This window comes from Gorilla gorilla, chromosome 8 (genome assembly GCF_029281585.2).
Source record: "Gorilla gorilla gorilla isolate KB3781 chromosome 8, NHGRI_mGorGor1-v2.1_pri, whole genome shotgun sequence".
Classification (NCBI taxonomy): domain Eukaryota; kingdom Metazoa; phylum Chordata; class Mammalia; order Primates; family Hominidae; genus Gorilla; species Gorilla gorilla.
Window position 1 is genome coordinate 141,777,656 of NC_073232.2, and position 19,518 is coordinate 141,797,173.

General features: G+C 47.5%; 1 protein-coding gene across 2 annotated transcripts in view; it reads left to right on the forward strand.

Annotated features, from left to right (window-relative positions):
* The first annotated feature begins 1,088 nt into the window (after positions 1 to 1,088).
* Positions 1,089 to 19,518, forward strand: part of MGMT (O-6-methylguanine-DNA methyltransferase) — a 303,685-nt gene continuing 285,255 nt past the window's right edge. The window contains exon 1 of one of the 2 annotated variants that reach the window (XM_004050280.5): positions 1,089 to 1,272. In XM_004050280.5, the coding sequence (XP_004050328.2) occupies positions 1,192 to 1,272 (81 nt within the window). In that variant the 5' untranslated portion in view covers positions 1,089 to 1,191. The other variant, XM_063710582.1, reaches the window with a different exon arrangement.

The following is a 19,518-nucleotide window of genomic DNA, read 5'->3' on the forward strand; positions in this document are numbered from 1 at the left end:
ACTACTCCCTGGGGTGCTTATGCCAACCATGTTAGAGACAATGGTTTCTGTACCCATTGCCTGGGGCTGCCATAATAAAGTGCCACACACTGAGTGGCTTCAAACAACAGAAACCTATTGTCTCACACTTCCGGGGGCCAGAAGTTTGAAACCGAGGTGTGTTAGGATCCTGCTCCCTCTGAAGGCTCCGGGGAAGAGTGTCCTCTGCTCCCTCCGAAGGCTCCAGGAAAGGGTCTGTCCTCTTAGGCTTCTGGTGGCTTGCAGGTGCAGCCCTCCAATCCTCCTCCCCAAGCGGCCTTCTGCCTATAAGGACACGAGTCATACTGGATGAGGGGCCCACTAATTGATGGCTTCATTTTAACCTCTGTAAAGTCCACATCTCCAAATAAGGTCACACTGTGAGGTACTGGGAGTTAGGATTCCAACATAGCTTCTCTGGTGGACACAATTCAGCTCCTAATAACGTCCACGCAACCCCAAGCAGGGCCTGGCAGGCACCCTGTGTGCTCTCTGGAGAGCGGCTGAGTCAGGCCCTGGCCGTGTCTAGTCCATCGGTGACTGCAGCCCCTGGACGGGATCGCCCACCACAGGCCCTGGAGGCTGCCCCCTCGGCCCCCTGACAGGGTCTCTGCTGGTCTGGGGGTCCCCGACTAGGGGAGCGGCCCCAGGAGGGGAGAGACTCGCGCTCCGGGCTCAGTGTAGCCGCCCCGAGCAGGACCGGGATTCCCACTAAGCGGGCGCCGTCCTACGACCCCCGTGCGCTTTCAGGACCACTCGGGCACGTGGCAGGTCGCTTGCACGCCCGCGGACTATCCCTGTGACAGGAAAAGGTACGGGCTATTTGGCAAACTAAGGCACAGAGCCTGAGGCGGAAGCTGGGAAGGCGCTGCCCGGCTTGTACCGGCCGAAGGGCCATCCGGGTCAGGCGCACAGGGCAGCGGCGCTGCCGGAGGACCAGGGCCAGCGCGCCGGCGGCCAGCGAGGCTGCGCAGACTGGCTCAGGCCCGGCGCCGCCGCACTGGGCATGCGCCGACCCGGTCGGGCGGGAACACCCCGCCCCGCCCGGGCTCCGCCCCGGCCCCGCCCCCGCGCGCTCTCTTGCGTTTCTCAGGTCCTCGGCTCCGCCCCGCTCTAGACCCCGCCCCACGCCGCCATCCCCGTGCCCTTCGGCCCCGCCCCCGCGCCCCGGATATGCTGGGACAGCCCGCGCCCCTAGAACGCTTTGCGTCCCGACGCCCGCAGGTCCTCGCGGTCCGCACCGTTTGCGACTTGGTGAGTGTCTGGGTCGCCTCGCTCCCGGCAGAGTGCGGAGCTCTCCCTCGGGACGGTGGCAGCCTCGAGTGGTCCTGCAGGCGCCCTCACTTCGCCGTCGGGTGTGGGGCCGCCCTGACCCCCACCCACCCCGGGCGAGCTCCAGGTGCGCCCCAAGTGCCTCCCAGGTGTTGCCCAGCCTTCCCCCGGGCCTGGGGTTCCTGGACTAGGCTGCGCTGCAGTGACTGTGGACTGGCGTGTGGCGGGGGTCGTGGCAGCCCCTTCCTTACCTCTAGGTGCCAGCCCCAGGCCCGGCCCCGGGTTCTTCCTACCCTTCCATGCTGCCAGCTTTCCCTCCGCCAGCTGCTCCAGGAAGCTTCCAGAAGCCCCTGCGCGGGCCTTGGCTTGCAGCAACCCTTTAGCATACTTAGGCAGAGTCCCATATTTCCTTCCTGCTGGAGGCCAAGTTCTAGGGGCCTCCTGGTTACTATGGCTGGTGTTTGTGTACATCATACCCTAACTGTATTCATCAACACTTAGAGTAAGCAAGGCTCGCTGGAGAGCCACACACACTGGGCACCGTAATGTCGGTTATAACACCGCAGAGGAGTTCTGAACTATGTATTTCGCACTCCTGGGTTCATCATCTCCTGAAATCTCAGGGTGGTGTTTGCTCTCAGTTGCTTCAGCTGAGTAGCTGGCTTTCTGTCCTGGAAAGCAGACTTTGTACATGTGTGTGCAACCTATGCCTGCTGAGACCATCATCAGACAGGGAAGCGGCTTGGTCCAGAGAGGGGTCACCACAGCTGTTCTCAGTAGAATGTTAAGCACAGAGAGCTGAGAATTAGACTGGTTATTTACATAGACATCCAAATAGAAACCTATAGAGTATCTGTTAAGTCAGGCTCTCTCGTCATCTCCCCCATCCCTGGGCAGGTGTCTAGGAGATGGTTTTGTTATTTTCAGGGCCCTCTCAATGGCTAGAACACTCTGGGAGATGAACAAGATTTTAAAAACCCAAAGCTTAGCGCACCTGGTGGGTGGGGTGTGAAAACTTTGAAGGAAACCGCGTCAAGAGCTTGGCTGATTGTTAATATCACGTTAACTCAGAGGGCCAGGATACTTGCCCAGACCCGGAGTCTGCCTGCAAGTAGCAGAGGAGAGCTGGCCTTGCTCTGCCGCACGTCTTTCTTCCTGGGCCCTCCGTCTCGGGTTAGGATTTGAATAGTGGAGTAGTGTCTGCCACAGTCAGGGGCCTGGATGAAGTAGACCACCAGTACGGAGCTATACTCAGGTACTTTTCAATGTATATATTTTCATTAAAAAAAAAAAAAATCTGGGCCAGGCACAGTGGGTCACGCCTGTAATCTCAGCACTTTGGGAGGCCAAGGGGGGTGGATCACCTGAAGTCAGGAGTTTGAGACCAGCCTGGCCAACATGGTGAAACCCCGTTTGTACTAAAAATACAAAAATTATCCAGGCGTGGTGGTGCATGCTGGTAATCCCAGTTACTTGGGAGACTGAGACAGGAGAATTGCTTGAACCTGGGAGGCGGAGGTTGCAGTGAGCCGAGATTGCGCCATTGCACTCCAACCTGGGCGACGAGAGTGAAACTCTGTCCTGAAGGGGGAAAAAAAATCTGTATCAAAATAAGGATTTAACTAATAGTATTAGGCACGACTTTAAAAAGGCTTTGCTGGTAGTAAGGTTGAAAGAAATAGAGCCCTAGGTACACATTGGGTAGCACCTTGTTCAGCTGCTCAGATTCTTGAACCTTGTTGAGGTCTTACTTTGATATCACCTGGGCCTTACTTTTTGTTGTTTGGGTTTCCTCCCCAGGTGTCTCAATCAGAGCCTCCTCTGTCCTTTTGCAGGGAAGAAGGGGGTAGGAAGGGCCTGAAAAAGAACTTGTCTTTCCCATTGCCCCCTCAGAGTTTGCTCCTCTCCAGTCCTCTTCCCACCCTTTCTTAGGACACTAAAACCCTGACTCTTTCAGTATTTTATAATAAAGTTACTAAATTGTCTGTCCTGTTTTGCAGAGGACACACATTTAGGAGCCAGTGATTCAGACCTTCCATTTTTCTTTTTGGTGCTAATGCTCTTTTCAGTATATTCTCTTTGATAGAAAAAAAATGGAGGCAAAACTGAATTTTCTGCATTATCTTTTCCTTTAGCATTATTCTTGTTTTTGCACTTCATTCTGACCCCCTTCCCCAGCATAAAGTTCCATGTCCAGATCCACTTGCCCTGAGGTTTTTGACTTCCGTTTGGGACTCTAGTCCCTCCAGGGGACACATTGAGCCTCCCAGACCCTGCAGGGCCCTGTGCTCATTCGGCTCTTGGGCTGTTGCTACAGTCCTTCCTGACTCTCTGTTTCCTGGGACAAGTAGTTTTTAATGCAGCTACTTTCTGAAAGAGCTGGGGTCTTACCGCAGAATATTATTTTATTATTTTTAGAGACAAGGTCTTGGTCTTTCGCCGAGGCTGGAGTGCAGTGGTGAGATCATAGCTCCCTGCAGCCTCAAGCTCCTGGGCTCAAGCGAACCTCCTGCTTTGACCTCCTAACTACCAGGGACTACAGGTGTGTGCCACCATACCTGGCTAATTGTTGTTGTTGTTGTTTTTAGAGGCCAGGGTCTCCCTATGTTGCCTAGGGTGGTCTCGAACTCCTGGACTCAAGTGATCTTCCCTCCTAGGCCTCCCAAAGTGCTGGAATTACAGGCATGAGCCACCATGCCTGGCCTCGCAGGATATTATTTAAAGGAAACCTGAAGGATTTAGAATCAGAGAAGACACATAAACCATCACCTGACTGTGGGGTGAGAGTGGTCTTTAGACACTCATGATGCACAAGCCAGCCCTTCGCCCCACTCTTGTTTTGAAGTGAAAGGATTTATCTGGGAGGGAGGAGGTTTGAGCTATGCAGGAGGGTCCTTGGTTGGCATGAGGATTTTGTGAACCTATGCTGTTAGCTCTGCAGGCCTGTCTTGGGCATAGGTAAGTAGAAGTTGGAGACCTTGTGATGTGGACCAAATGTTGCAAGATGTGTGTTCTGTGGCTTTTCATTAACTGCTGCATATCTGCTGGTTGGTGGACATAGTCTAGTTTTCTTTTGACTTAAAAAAATTAACAGTACAGCTTATATCGGAGGGCTGCATAGTTTGGGGAAAACTAATGAATATAGTATGGAATGTAATGAATGACTGACTTCTTCATAGAGCTATTGAAGTGATTTACGAAGAGGAAGAAATCATTTTTGTGACTGTTGATCTTCGAAGTATTAGAGTGGCTTTGGCAGGTGTGGATCACCCGTAAAGGAATCAAACACTGAGTCCTGCCGAGGTGCTCGGTCCCAGCAGCAAAGCCAGTCCTCAGCAGCCTGTGCTCCCGAAGCTCCTCCAGCTAAGTAACTGAATAGGCCGCCCTGGGGGCTGCCCATGCGGATGCTCTGAATGGTGAAACTTGGTTTTGACACCACAAGTTGTTTTCAGTTAAATCAGTGGCTCGTCAGCAGAGCAGGGTTCTCCAAGGAGGCCTCATGTCCTCCTTCACCCCACCTGGAGGTAGCTGTTCTAAAACCAGTAAAAAATTCTACAAAAACATTTTCTTATGGTTGTTAAATTAGACATAGTGTGTGTAACCGTGAAAGGAATGGTGAGAGCGCAATAAATGCCTGGTGTGTTCACTCTCCTACTCCTAAAAGTTTCTTGGTAGAATAATTTCCTACCTGTGATGCTTGTGAAGTCAGCAGAGTCTCCCACCCAGCCCTGCCACCCATTCCCAGAAGTCTGGGCTGGGGGACACCGACTGGATAGTCCACCAGCGGCGTGGCTTGTAAAAGGAGGCACTTGTTAAATCTATTTGTTTTTATTATAGACATCGTTCTGCCAGTCGCAATAATGTGTTTATGGACATTTTTCTGCAAGCACAGCGCGGGTGGCAGTTTTTACTGACAAATTGAGTCATATGGGTAGAGGTTTAGAAAGCTCTTGCCTTATTGACGGATCAGGCAATTCTGGCACGGGATGTTCAGAGATATTTAGGTGGGTGAAGAGAGTGAATGAATCTCAGGGCAGAGAAGGAGATGGGGCATTATATGTTGAAATGCAATAAATAATTGCTAGTTATTTATCATTTGTTTTTAAACTTTTAGCTACATTGTACTCCCCAGTCAAGAGGACTCCGGTGGGCAGCCGGGGATATCATGTTCAGGTGTCTCTCCTGCTTGTGTGGGGTAAGAGCCACTACTGGAATGCGATTCCAGCAAGGCCTGACGAGTCCACAGCCCCTTGAACCTGTTGCTCTCCGTAAAGTGGGATCTTCACAGGCAACAGCGGAGGAGCGTTTCTCTGAGGGTGACCTGGGCCCTCTGCATCCGAATTACTGTGGGTGCTGGCTAGAGAGGTCTCTCGATTGCAGGGCCCCATGGGAGACCTACAGGACCAGAACCTGGGGATGCCAGGGGATTCTGGCAGACCCTAATGCTTGAGCACCTCTAGGGAAGACCTTAGGATCCTCTGGGAAGTAGCACTCTCCAGCCCAGGCAAGCTCCGGGTCCCCCTTCCAGAAGGATCCATCGGCAGTTGGCATTGCTGCAGGTTGTCTGTGCATATGGGTCTGAGTACGGTTTTGTAACTCCCAAGAGATGTGAATCTCTTCAAATTGCAAACCCAACATGTTATCATTGCTTATGAGTTTTCAGTTTTGTGGTTATGACAAGATGCAGATGTTACCAAAACTTTGGCGTCAGTTTTACAAACAAACGCGAAGCACAGGCAGCACATACCATATTTCACCCCTTCTTTCCTTTTGAGAGGGTTGTCTTGTTTTTATCCCCCTCTGGGTCAAGGCATTTTCCTGGTCTCAGGTGAGGGTTCACTTTCAGAGGCACAGCTGAATACATTTTGTGGGACTGAATTGAGCTTTTCTACAGGAAGTGCCAGGCCGTGTGTGGGAGTGATGCTGTTTCCTAGCTGGGTCACCCTGGGCAACTCTTAGCCCTCCAGGCACCTCCTCATCCATTGGGTGGGGACGATTATGCTTATTGGGTCTACCTGGGTAAGTATGGGCACACGAGACAGTAAAATACATGTTTTTTTAAAAGTAAAATTTCTATCCACTACATGGATAGAAATTTTAATTTGGAGCTGAGTCTCACGGAAGGATGAAACGAGAAGACGGTGAAGAACCATTTCGAGCCCTCGTTTTCCCCCCAGTCCAATCCGAATCTGTATTTTGCAGATCTGCACACACCCAAGCCCTCACCGGGGGCATGTGCACGGTGGTCAGAAGTGCACCTTCTGGGAACAGATTGGCTTCCATTTGGACCTGCTTTACAAGTTACAATCCTGTGCCCTTGAGCAGAGTTACTTAACCTTCCAAGGCCAGATTTCTCCAAAAGAAGGGCCAGGGACAGTTCCCATCCAGAAGGAGGCCTGGCGCTGGGGAGGCCTGAATGAAGGCGGTTGGTGTTTGCGGACGCAGAGTCGCTCTGTTTTGGTGGAGGCAGGACTAGAGGTCGGGATCACTTGGCCACATTTGCCACCTCTGGTGTGTCTGAGGTTCCAGAAGGTCACAGAGCATTGTCTGTGTGCAGCATAAGGTAGTTCCCTATTCATTTACTAGGTCTCTGAAGTCCCTTTGTCTGTAAAGAGGCTACTGGCTCTGCCACCTGTTTCTGTCTTTTCACAGTAGACATTCTCGAGATGGCAGCATTCTAAAGGTTCAGGTGTGCCACATCGGCCTAGAGTGGGCAGGTGGGCTTCACGTGTGCTCCTGGGGGCACTTGGCAGTTGCTGATAGCCCGAGACACTGGGAGCCTTGACATTATTCATCTGTTATATTGAAAGAACTTCCCAAAGGACCGACACAGGATCTGACACGATGGCAGTGGCCAGGAACCAGTAGTGACACCAGCATGTGACAGTATTTTCCCATGTGTGACGGCCGTTTAGACCACAGCAGTGAGGGGTAACGCAGGTCCGCTGGCTAAACTTGGTCAAAAATGGGAAGTCTGCAGCATTTTGTGTGTTTGTGGAAATGGGCCTTATTTTTATTTGGGGTGTCTCCTTAATCTCCTGTCACGGTTCAGCTCACCCTGGTGGTTATTCTGGGCGTGCTGCGCTTGTTGCCTTGTACAGACCAACTTAGGAAAGGCTCACCACCACCCCATGAAGGAGAAGGCGCTGTGAGTGTCTTTATTTTGCATATGAGGAACCCGGGCCTCGGAGAGTTTGAGGGACTTGCACAGGTCTCCTGGGATAGAGGGAGAGTTTTGTTTTCAACCCAGATTTATTTGATAACCAAGTGCAGGCTCATAACCACTTGTGCCAGGCTGGCTTTGCAACGATGAGCCTGAGAAGCTGTTAGAAGTCCTTTAAGGGGCAAGACAGGGTGTAAACAGACACATACCTGTTTATGTAGCTAATATTTTCTCAACATCAGTGTGACCAAGTGTTGTCTTTAGCATTGTGGGAAAAGCAATTCGCCCAAGTGTATTCCTGCTTGAAGGCGTTGAGCTGTAGCTGAGGCTGGGTGCAGTGAGGACTTGGGGATGGCAAAGCTGTCCCTGTGTGTGCCTTGGGCCAACCCCGCACCCCACTAGAGAGTGGAACGACCAGGGCAGTGGGGCCAGAGGAAAGATGGGAGGATGCAGAGGGCCAGCCATGTCCCGGGACTGTGCACACGCTTCACCATGTCCCTGCAGGCCAGGGACCCATGCCTGATTCCCTCTGAAACATTTGCGGGACTGTGGCTACCAGTCAGGTTTCTCCAAGTGGCCCAAGAGGTGGGCATTTTGAGCAGAGCAGTGGGACTGTGGACGTGGGTACATTTGGGGACCTGGCCATAGTTGAATTTGAGCAGGGTGTGGCAGGCATGTGGGGCTGGACAGGAAGGCAGAGCTAGCCGGTGGGGCCAGGGCCTAGGGAGCCCAAATGCTGCGCTGGGTGAAGGGCCTTGGGAGTCTTGTGAGTGGGGAACACTAGCCTGTCAGTGCTTCCCAGAGAAGATCACGGGGCTGGCAGGGGGCTGATTGGGGCAGAGGATGCAGGATGGTGGCAGCAGGCCTGGCAGGGCGGGGACAGTTCCAGCAGGTATAGCTGGGGTCAACCCTGGTGGCTTCTGGTGAGAGCAGAGCAGGTGGGAGTCGCAGAGTGTGGTTATGAGGGACTAAGTTTAGAATCACTTTTCTTATTGAGAGAGACGAAAGCCTTGGTGTGTGTGCTTTTTATGTGAGGGAAGCCAGATAAAGGATCTGGCTTTGGAAGGGTAAACAGACCGCCCTCTGCCCTGCCTGGCATCTGGGTTCTGAGGCGGGAGATTTTCCGACTGCAGCCGCGTTCGGGCAAGGATGGCAGCGGTGGACCCAGGCTCATTACCATTGCTCCCACCCCAGCCTGTCCCTGTTGGGGGCAACCTGTACGTCCTGCAGGAGTCATGGAATTTTAAAAACCAAACCGTCAGGTGTTAGAGGTACAGTCACATCAGAATGCAAACTAGAAATAGTGTGTGCTGGGGCCTTAAACACCATGACGTGTTTCGTGGGCTGGTGTGGCTGAGTGTGCCCCTGGGCAGCAGAGATTGACGAGGGTGGCTGGGCTTCCTCCGGGCCCTGGGCTCGCAGTGGCCTTGTCTTCAAGGGGCTCCCCGTGTGGTAGGGAGACGTGCTTGTCACACCCATACATTTTGTAGGTACTGGTGAGGGCTGGCTAGACTGAATGAGGTGAAGAGCCTGGCCTTTGTTGGGGGCGGGGTGGTGGGGAGCTTGGTAAGTGGTTGAAGATGTTGAAGAAGTCCCCTCTGAGGAGGTGGCTTTCGAGTGGAGATTTGAACAGTGAGAGGTGGCAAGGTCTGGGGAGGAGGCTTCCAGGGGACGAGTGAGAGCTGCAGGTGCCTAGATGGCTGCAGGTCGGTGTGTTGGAAGCACAGATGGGAAGTCCTAGGAGGGTCACGGGGTGGGGTGGGGAGCTTTGAGGCCACTGTTGCAGGCCTGGATTCACTCTAGGAGTGTTAAAGCCAGGGTCTCAGCCTCCTGCAGTTGTCATCTAGTTAAAGTCATGCCGGCAGGGCAGGGCTGTGTGTGTCTGGGTGATGGGGGATCAGATGAGAAAGTGCGTGCCACCCTCAGCATGGTGCATGAGAGGCGTGGGGCACGGCGGATGCAGTGGGTCTTATAAGGCCTTTAATGCTCAAGTGGAAGTTCCTAGAATAATGGGCGAAGAAAAGGAATGATATATTTCTAAAAGTTGCTGAATTTAGCTAGCTATCCCAAGAAAAGCGCATGTGTGCTATTCTTTATTGTGCAGAAAAATTCGTTTCTGTCACCATTGTGTTATCATCAGATTAAGCTGTCGAGTCAGATGGATGCTGTGGTTGTGCGGGGTGCAGGCCAATCAGCACGCTCCCAGTGCCTCTGCAGGCCGTCAGCCTCCAGCCCAGGCCAGCCTGAGAGGCAGGCGACGTGGGAAGGGAGGGGCTTCCCACCAGGACACAGGAGGTTGCTGAGGAGGTTGCTTCCATGGCGCCACTTCTGAAATAAGAACTGTTCCTTAGAAGGAATGCACAGGTTCTGAAGATAATGTTCTTAAAGTTCAGCGTTATCTACCCTCTTGGCCACAGTTGACCACCCTGTGGTCGTCCTTGGCCCAGCAAGAGCACAGGCTCTTGGAAAGCCACAATCCATGACCATATTCACAGGTGACTAACCATTTGCCAGGAGGCAGGACTTTCTGTGCTAAAATGGGGATGTCCCAGGCAGACTGGGGTGGGTGGTCCCTGCCTCCCTCGGCTCTCATTCCAGGGTCCTCCTGGGCATCACTGCTGTCATTTTTGCCACTAGCTTGAGTCCACCTGGGCCTTGAGGCAGAAGCAGTCGTTGAATTTTCTTTTTTTTTGGTTCTCCGGAAGCATGGGCTTGTAAGCCTTCCTGTTGTATTTTGCCATGAGTGTAATTAGAACATCTCCCAGAGCCTGGGTCACTTCCCTTTAGCTGGACGTGGCCCCCGCTGTCCTTGTCACATTTTTTGGATTGTTTGTCTCTCCAGAAAGCCTTCAGGGTCGTGGTTCTCACTTCCTCAGACATTTTTCTCTTCTGGGTGTGGGGATCTTTTGCTCATAAGACTTGCCTTCTTTGGGCCTGAGACGCTTCTCCCCCAGCTGTGGAGATCATGACAGTTGCAGCAGACGGCTTCTTGGAAAGGTGGAAGGCTCTGGTGTTGGCTAAGGAGAAGCAGCTCCATGGTCTCCAGGGGTGTCCTGGGTTCCCAGGAATCCCACAGCTCCTGGGGGAACCGCTGCCTGGGGCAGTGCTGGTTCCATGGTCTGTTGGGGTTCCTGGGTGCTCACGCTGCCCCAGCTTAGCTGGCGTGACTCAGGATGCTGGGACCCATCGCCAGGCTGCTGGGAGTGGCTGGGTGGGGAGGTCAGCTCTGGCACCAAGGCCACGCTGGGGCTGCAGGGCTTGGCTGGAGGGGGTGCTGCCCTGTGTGTCCTGCTACAAGGGGCCGGGGACCCTCCCAACTCAGGGTGTCCTGCACGCCCACACTGCCTCCCTCTTCTATCTTTAAGACACCTGGGAAGCTTCTGGACATGTCGAACCCACACCAGACTGAGTGGCAGGGTCCACCACAGGAGTAGCTTAGTGAAGACCAGAAATGGTTTTGAGCTGGGCACTGGCACAGACAGGGTGAGAGCCAGCCGCATGGTCCTCGCAGCCTCCCCGCCTGTGGACCCCTCTCTCAGGCCAGGCAAGTCTGTGGGCTCGTGGGACCCCGGCAGTGCTGGCCTCCTGTGTTTGGGCCTCTGCATCTGTGCTCTGCCCTGAGGTTGGGTGAGTGGGGGACTCGTGTCCCTCTCTTCCCAGAGCAGCCTCTGCTCTATCCTCAGGGAACCTCTTCTGACCCGATCCCCACGCAGACATGCTCTGCTGCCCTCACTCTGAATCTTCCCCACTCTCACTTCTTCCAGAAGCTACTTCAGCCCCCACGATCTCTCTCTCTCTGGGGCCGTTCACACACCACTGTTTTCTACTAGACTTGTATTGTTTCCATCTCTTGATGGTGGGATGCTAGATTGGATGCTCTCCAAGGCCTGGTGTGTAGTTTCTACTGGATGGAAGGCCCAGCACAGAGTGCTGGACACAGGGTGCTGTGGACTGAACCATGTCCCCAAGATTCATAGGCTGAAGTCCTGACCTCCAATTTGGCTGTATTTGGAGACAGGGCCTTTAGGAGGAAATTAAGGCTAACTGAGTCATAAGAGTGGTATCCTACTCTGCTAGGATTGATGGCCTTGGCAGAGAGAGAAAGGATATTTTTTCTTAGAAGAGAAAGAGAGGATCTCTCCCTCCCATACCGTGTGAGGACACAGCGAGGAGGAGGCTGTGTGCAAGCCAGGAAAGGAGCCCTCACCGGAAACGGAATCAGCCAGGACCAGCAGCTCTCACTTGCCAGCCTCCAGAACCGTGAGATGATAAATGTCTGTTGGTTAAGCCCCCAGTCTGGTATTTTGTTACGGCAGCCCAGGCAAACCAATATATAGGTGAATTACAGACTAAAGTTGTTTCAAAGGCACAAAACTCATCAAGGGATTGTGTATGAAGTTGGAATTTGGGGCTGAGGATAACTTTGTCATCAGACAGTGCTCCAAAAAGTCACTGTTCTCAGGTTTAGCTCTTGGCATCCCAAAAGATATGAGTGTATCGCAGTAAAAAACAAGTAACAAACAGAAACCCAGATTTCATGACCAGAAACATCAGTGGTTGTGGGAATAGGGCACAGCAGGCAAGACAGGAGACTCCAGAGGCCAGCAGACCATGGAAAGGCCTGGTGCTGTCCTCGCCCTGGGTGGGCTTGCTCTGGTAAGCGGTAGAGGAACCTGCGCCCTGATGGGAAGGAGAGACCAGCTTAAATGCTGCCAGACTGGGTTTTTTAAACCAGTCTCTACAAGTTCATTGGGATTCTTTTTGTTGGTTGGTTGATTTTTCCCCCCCTCCAGATTGGTCAATATACACACACTAATCCAGCCTGGTTCAAAGGACAGCATGTGGTCGTCTGGTTGGACACCAGCTACATCTCTCAGAACCATACTCTTTGCTGCTTTTCAGGCTAAGATAGCTCTCTGAGACTGTTTGGAGGTCTCTGTTGATTTAGGGACCTTGCAAGACATTTCTTGCTGAAAGCCCCGCTGGCCCACACCTCACCAAATTGGCTTATGTGGCTACTGATGGGGGGACATAGAAGAGGTAGATAGAAAAGGTTAAATTTATTTCTGTCTAACTCACCAATTCATGCTGTGGATTGTAGATCTGCAAAATATATCAAGTTCACAGGGATTTTATGATTGTTGCAAAGGAAACTCAAATTGTCAGCCTTTTCCTGAAGGATCTTGCCATTCCTAAGCTCTGGCTATGCCCCTACTTCTGGCTGGCTGTGGCCTTGCAGTGCAGGCAGGCACTGTGCCCCTGGCATCGGGCTTTGGGGGGCCCACCTGTGCAGGGAGCAGATGCTGTGGTGAGTACAGGTGAAGCCAGAGTCCTGGCTTAGGGAATGTGCTCTGCTTCCTGTAGTGCTCTTACTATTTAAAGTGTGGATTTCAGTTCTTCGTTATCTTTTATTTATTTATTTATTTATTAGCACAGCTATGTTTGTTGTTCAGTTCCATAGTGAGAGTCTCTAAGAATATGATTAACCTTGAGGGTCATCTTATCATGTAATTATTAATGATTGATTCTGTTTATCCTTGAAATCAATAAGAGAGGCATAATGGTTTGGTCTGTAGTTGGGCATGATTTCTTACATTTCGTAAACACGGTTCTGTGACAGCAGTTGTATCAGTTTATTACCCAGAACATGTTTGATGAATCTGAAGGGTATGATTAGTTTTATATAATTATTGTGATATGTAGTGTTCCTTACATGAGTTATGTTAATAATGGCAAATAGTGTTAACATCTCCTGCCACTAATAGTTAGGGTGGGGACATATAATAATTGATCTTCCTGGGAGTGCTGTAATGTAAAAACAATTCAGGCTGTTGGAAGTATATTTTACAAGTGTGCATTGGGCCTTGGGGATGTTATGTTGAAAAACCCAATCGTACGGTTACCATGGGAACCCAATTAAAATAGATTGGTTGATTTTTTTTTCTTTCATCTTGACCAAAAATCTAATGTATTTTAAATGTTTTCATATGGAATTGTAGTCATATACTGACTTGCTGTGCCAAAGTATTCTGCTCGTTTTTTCCAACTTTAAGCTAAAATAGTGAAAAGTTCTCGAGTGGATCCTTATGAGAACGTCTCCCAAAGAGAATCAGTCACGTTTTTGTGGAAAAGTTTGTGTGAGTGATGATGGTAGAGTGGAGGTGGTGGAAAGCTTTTATGAAAAAATGGAGAACAAGCATTTTCCTACGAGGGCAGACAAGAACCCTCACGTTCTTCCTTTGGTGGAGGACATGAGCGTGTTTCTCCATTCTCACGTTTGTAGACGGTGAGATTAGGTCCCTAAAGGGCCCTGTCTGTGTTGTGGAGGGGTTGGGGCGGGGGTGGAGTGGTGGGGTGGGATCTGTGTTTGCCCTCCTTGCTGGGGGTCCTCACATTGTTTGGTCTCAGAGCCTTTTTGCACAGTTAAAACTTAGGAGGGATCCCAAAGAGATTACCTGAGTTATATATTAATACCCCATTAGAAATTAGCTGTGAGAAATTTTAAAATATTGATTCATTTAGACAATAAACCTATTAGCTTTTTGCATAAATAACATTTTAAAATAAAAAGTAGCTATATTTTCCATAAAAACCAATTAGGGAGGAATGTTATCAGTTTCCATTTTTTAAAACTTCATAATGCCTGGATGAATAGAAGACAGCTAGCTTCTCCTGCTTCATTCAGTCTGTTGTGATATGTTTGGGTTGAAGCGCATCAAGAGAATCTGGCCTCACTCAGGTAAGTAATTAAAAGGGAATAGTGTTTTAACAGCTTTCTCATATAATTGAGGATGTTTTCCTTTGACACTACATCAGGACTCGGCAAGTGGTAGTTTCCTGAGGGTTTGTAGCAGGGTGCAATCCGAGACCCCCTCTGTGAACTTTTTGCTCTCTATGACGTTAAAATCCGCAGGTATGCCTTGCACTTTGAGTGATTTCGTAGCGTCTTTCATCGGCCCTGTGGAAAATGTTGCTTCATTGAGTTATACAGATCTTCCAAATATTGATGTTTCCTAATACAGTCCTAAAAGTAATATTTGTTAATATCACCACCTTTCTCCTTAGGAAAGTCATTTAGTATTGGGAAGCCATGGTGGTGGGTACCAGTATTCTAACATTTTAATCATCACTTGAAAGTTCTGGCTGGGCACACTGGCTCATGACTGTGATTCCAGCACTTTGGGAGGCTGAGGTGGGAGGATCACTTGAGGCCAGAAGTTGGAGACCAGCCTGGGCAATATAGCAAGATCCTGTCTCTACAAAAACATTTTTTAAAAAGAAAGTTCCCCTTTTATCAGCAGCAGCAGATACTGTCAGCTGTGTTCATTACAGGTACAGACTATTCATTTTTGAGAAAACATCCGCCAGATATTCAAGTCTGAATAACTGTTGTTTGTGAGTCATTCACACTAGCAAAGCTTTTGTTCTAAAATGAAGTTGGTAAGTTCATCAGCAGTCTCTGCCACTTGCGGAGCCCTCCTGGTGGCAGCGTCATTCTGGTTTGTGGCAGAAGTGCTTTGCTGCGCTTCCCGTTAGGTCACAGAATGTTTAGAAGGTCAAGATTTAGTGAAGTTTGATTGCTTCGTCAGGACATTCTGAAGTGAACCTGCCTGTTGCCCTGACCGTGCCTTCCTCCTAGAGTTTGGTGTCAATATCTTGGCCCTTGTGGAGGCATCCACAGTTTTCCCCAGCATGGCTTCTGTGTCGTCTTTCACCGTGCGGTGTGTGGTCAGCCATAGTTTGTGCAGGTGCCCTTTAGCAGATGGGGGATGTTTTACTCTTTTCTTGCAGTGAATATGGTGGATAACTCTCATTGGTTTCCATGTCTTCAACCAATTTTGTGTTCCTGGATAAATGCCCACCTGGACTTGGTGAATTACTGTTTTCATAGATTGCTGGATTTGACGTGTTGATATGTTTGAGGGTTGTGTGTCTGTTCATGAGAGGTGTTGGTCAGCAGCATTCCTGGAGTGTCTGTCTGCTTTGTTAGGAGGGCAATCTTGCACTCATAAAATGAGGCCTCTTCTATATTTTGGATTAGTTTGTGTACCATTAGCATTGTCTCTTCTTTAAATGCTTCATAAGATTTACCAGTGAAGCCATTTGTGTTTGAAGTTTTCTTTGTGAAAATAACATTAACTATGTATTCAGTTTTTTTTTAGTAGCTATAGGGCCATTCAGGTCATTTATTTCTTCTTGAGTGACTTTTTGGGATTTTGTATTTGTCAAGGAATTTGACCATTTCATCTAAGTTTGTTGAATTTATTGGCCTAAAGTTATTTTTATATTCCTTTATTATCCTTTTAATGTCTGTGGGATTTTGAGTCATGTCCTTATTTTTATTCCTGATATTGGTAATTTGCACTTTGTCCCCTTTTTTGCTAACTGGTCTGGCTAGAGGTTTATCTGTTTCTTTTCAGAGAACCAACTTTCGTTACTTGATTTTTCTCTCTTACTGATTTCTGCTGTTTATTATTGCTTTCTTGTGCTTACTTTCAGTTTAGTTTGCTTTCTTTTTTGTAGTTTCTTAGGGTAGAGGCTTAGATCATTTGGTTTTCCTTTCTTCTTTTCTCATATAAACATTTAATGCTAAAAATTCTCTCTAAGCACTGCTTTAGGTGTGCTCACAGGTAGACATGCTGTGTTTTCATTTTGATTCAGAGTGGTGTATTTCCCAATTTTCCTTGTGGTTTCTTCTTTAATGCATGGGTTATTTATTAGTACATCATTTAATTTCCAAGAATTTGGGGATTTAAAAAATATTTGGGTACTTTCCCAGTATTTTTCTGTTATTGATCTGCAGGGGTGAGTTACCTTGTAATCAGAGGACATACCTGTTATGATTTTAATCCTCCTAGATTTGTTGAGAGTTGTTTTATGGCCCAGAATATGGTCTACCTTGGTGGATGTTTGAAAAGTGTATACTCTGTGGTTCTTCGGTGGAGTGCTCTTTAAATGTAGTTGGGTAAGGTTTGTTGATAATGCTCTTCAAGCCTTCTATATCCTTATTGAATTTTTTTCCCTATTCTAAAAATTATTAGGAGTATTGACATCTCCAGCTATGATTGGAGACTTATCACCCCTTTCAGTTCTGTTGGTTCTTGGTTCATCTGTTCTAAGTGATTTCATTAGGTGCATACATGTTTAGAATTTTAACATCCTCATGGGGAATTAACCTTTAGTCTTATGAAATGGCCTTCTCTAGTTTTGTTGTCATATTCCTTTTTTGAAATTATTTGATATTAGGATAGCCACTCCAGCTTTCTTTTGATTAGTGTTTCTGTGGTAACTGTTTTTCCATTCTTCTACGTCTAACCTGTTCTTGTCCTTACATTTAACATGTGTTTCTTGTAGACAACACATTTGGGTCTCTTGCTTTAAAAAATCTAATCTGACAATGTCTTTGTAAAATTGGAGTATTTAGACCATTTACATTTAATGTAATTATTAATATGGTTGGGTTTAAGTATACCATCTGGCTGTTCATTTGTCATTCACCAATTTGTTCTTTTTGCCCTTCCTCCATCTTCCATAGCTTCTTTTCAGTTATTTGGATATGTTTTTGAAGGATTCCAATTTAACATTCTGTCTACACTGTTGGCTTGTTAGCTATCTCTCTTCTTTTTTAGTGGCTGCTTTAGGATGTGTAATGTACATACTTAGCTTATGCTTATCATAATCTGCATTCATGTAATATAATACAACTTCACATGCAGAATAAGCACCTTAACAAAAGTATGCTTCAATTTCTCTCATCCCATTTTTTGTTATATTATTGCTACATATGTCATATTCTCCAATATATAGAGTTATTATTTTTATGTTGGGCAATCAGTTTTCTTTTCAAGAGATTTAAAAAATCCAGAATTTACATTTATTTGCATATTTACTGTTTTTTGAAATCTTCATTCCTTTGTGTAGATCCTAGTTTCCATTGAGTACCATTTTTTTTACACCCGAAAACCTTGTACCATCATTTCTCAAGTTCAGGTCTGCTGGTGTCTGAATTGTCATGCATTTGTTTTTGTTTTTTGAAAAAAGCCTTTGTCTCACCTGCATTCTTGAAAAAATGTGAATTCTAGGTTGACCTGTTTTTTTGCTTTTTAATACTTTAAAGATGTTGTTCCATTGTGTTCTGCCTTGCATAGTTTCTGATGATCAGTTTGCTGTCATTCTTAAATTTGTTCTTCTGTATGTAATCTGGCATTTTTGCCACCTCTGGCCAGTAAGGTTTTCTCTTTGTCATTTGTTTTCAGCTGTTTGATTATTTGTTTTTATGTTTCTTCTGCTTGGGTTTCACTGAGCTTCTTGCATCTGTGAGAATGGGTTACATATCCCTTATCTGAAATGGTTGGGACTAGAATTGTTTCTGATTTTGGATTTTTTTTGGATTTTGGAATATTTGCATAGATAGGTAGATAAATAGATATATATATATAGATAGATATAGATATCTTGGGGATGTGACCCAAGTTTAAACATGGAATTTTTGTTTCACATATACCTTATCCACATAGCCTGCAGGAAATCTTATGTATTATTTTAAATAATTTTGTGCATGTTACAAAGTTTTGACTGTATTTCAACTGAGACCTGTCATACAAGGTCAGGTGTGGAATTTTCCAATTGTGGCATTGTGTTGGTGCACAGGTTTTGGGTTTTGGAGCGTTTTGGATTAGGTGTGCTCAACCTTGTTTTACCTCATATAGATTTTTCATCAGATTTGAGGAAGTGTCACTGAATGTTTCTTCAGATATTTTTCCTGCCTCCCCTTTTTCTGAGGCTCCAATTGCGCATGTACTGCTTCATACTGTCCTGCGTCTCCCTGAGCCCTGCTCATTTCCTCAGTCTTTTTGTGTTTCTGTGCCTTGATAGTTTAAAAAACATTATTTTCTCATTGTTGCTATTTTTTCCGTCTGCTGCGTCTAATCTGTACATCCTATCGATTGTATTTTTTACTTTAGAGACTGCATTTTACATCTCTATATGCTCCATATGGGCCTTTTAAAATATCTTCTATTTCTCATGTCATATGTGGGTTCTCCTCTATCTTCTCAAATATGGAGCATGTTTATAAGAACTGTTTTTATGTCCCAGTACCCTTGTTTTACTCATCTCTACTTTTCTGGGTTTGGTTCTGTTGAATGATTTTTCTCCTGATTGTGGGTTATATCCCTCTGCTTCTCATGTGTGTGTGTTTTAAATGGGATCCTAGACATTGAGAGTTTTGTTGTTGAGTGCTAGATTATGTTGTCTTTTAAAAAGCAGTTTTGGACTTTGTTCTGCTGCAGGTTCAGTTTCTTGAAATTGTTTGTATCCTTTCAAGGTATCATGCTTTTTTAAAAAAAAGGTTTTGTTAGGGCAGGTCCAGACCAGGTTTTAGTCCAGGGATAGTTTAGTCCTACTATTTACATAATGTCTTTATTTTATAAGGGTGTGTGTATGTGTATATATGTATGTGTGTGTGTATTATATGTATGTATGTGTGTATTTTATATATGTGTGTATTAAATATATATGTATTACATATATATGTATATATATGAAAAAATAAGGCAGCTCTGAGGTCTTTACCTGATGAATGTTGTATTAGGAGATCTTTCCACACTGGCTGGTGAGAACATGAAATATTCCCAGCTCTGTCTGTGATCAGGAATTATTTGGGCTGCTACTTCTGGGGATCTTTCTTTGACCTCAGGGAGTTCCTTCTCAAGCAGTGTCTCAGTAGTTAGGCAGAGGCCACAGGGACTCTTCTGGAGATGCCTGGCATGTTCTCTGAGTAGGCCCTTCTTCCCTGGTACTCCATCCTGATGATTCTAGGTGTTTTGTTCTGTTTGAATTCTAATCTCTTTCCCCACTTTGGTGAGAGCACCCACTGGTTTTGTGTCAGATGACCCTCCTCCTCCTTGGCGCAGCCTGGAGGCTGCATCCAGCCGTTCTCTGGTGGCTGGCTCACTTCACTTCCCTTTCCTTGGGGAGCATAGCCCCTGGCTGCTGTTGTCCTTGTTCTGAAGACCATTGTTTTATATAAAAGTTGAGCACCCCTAATTCAAAATCTGAAATGC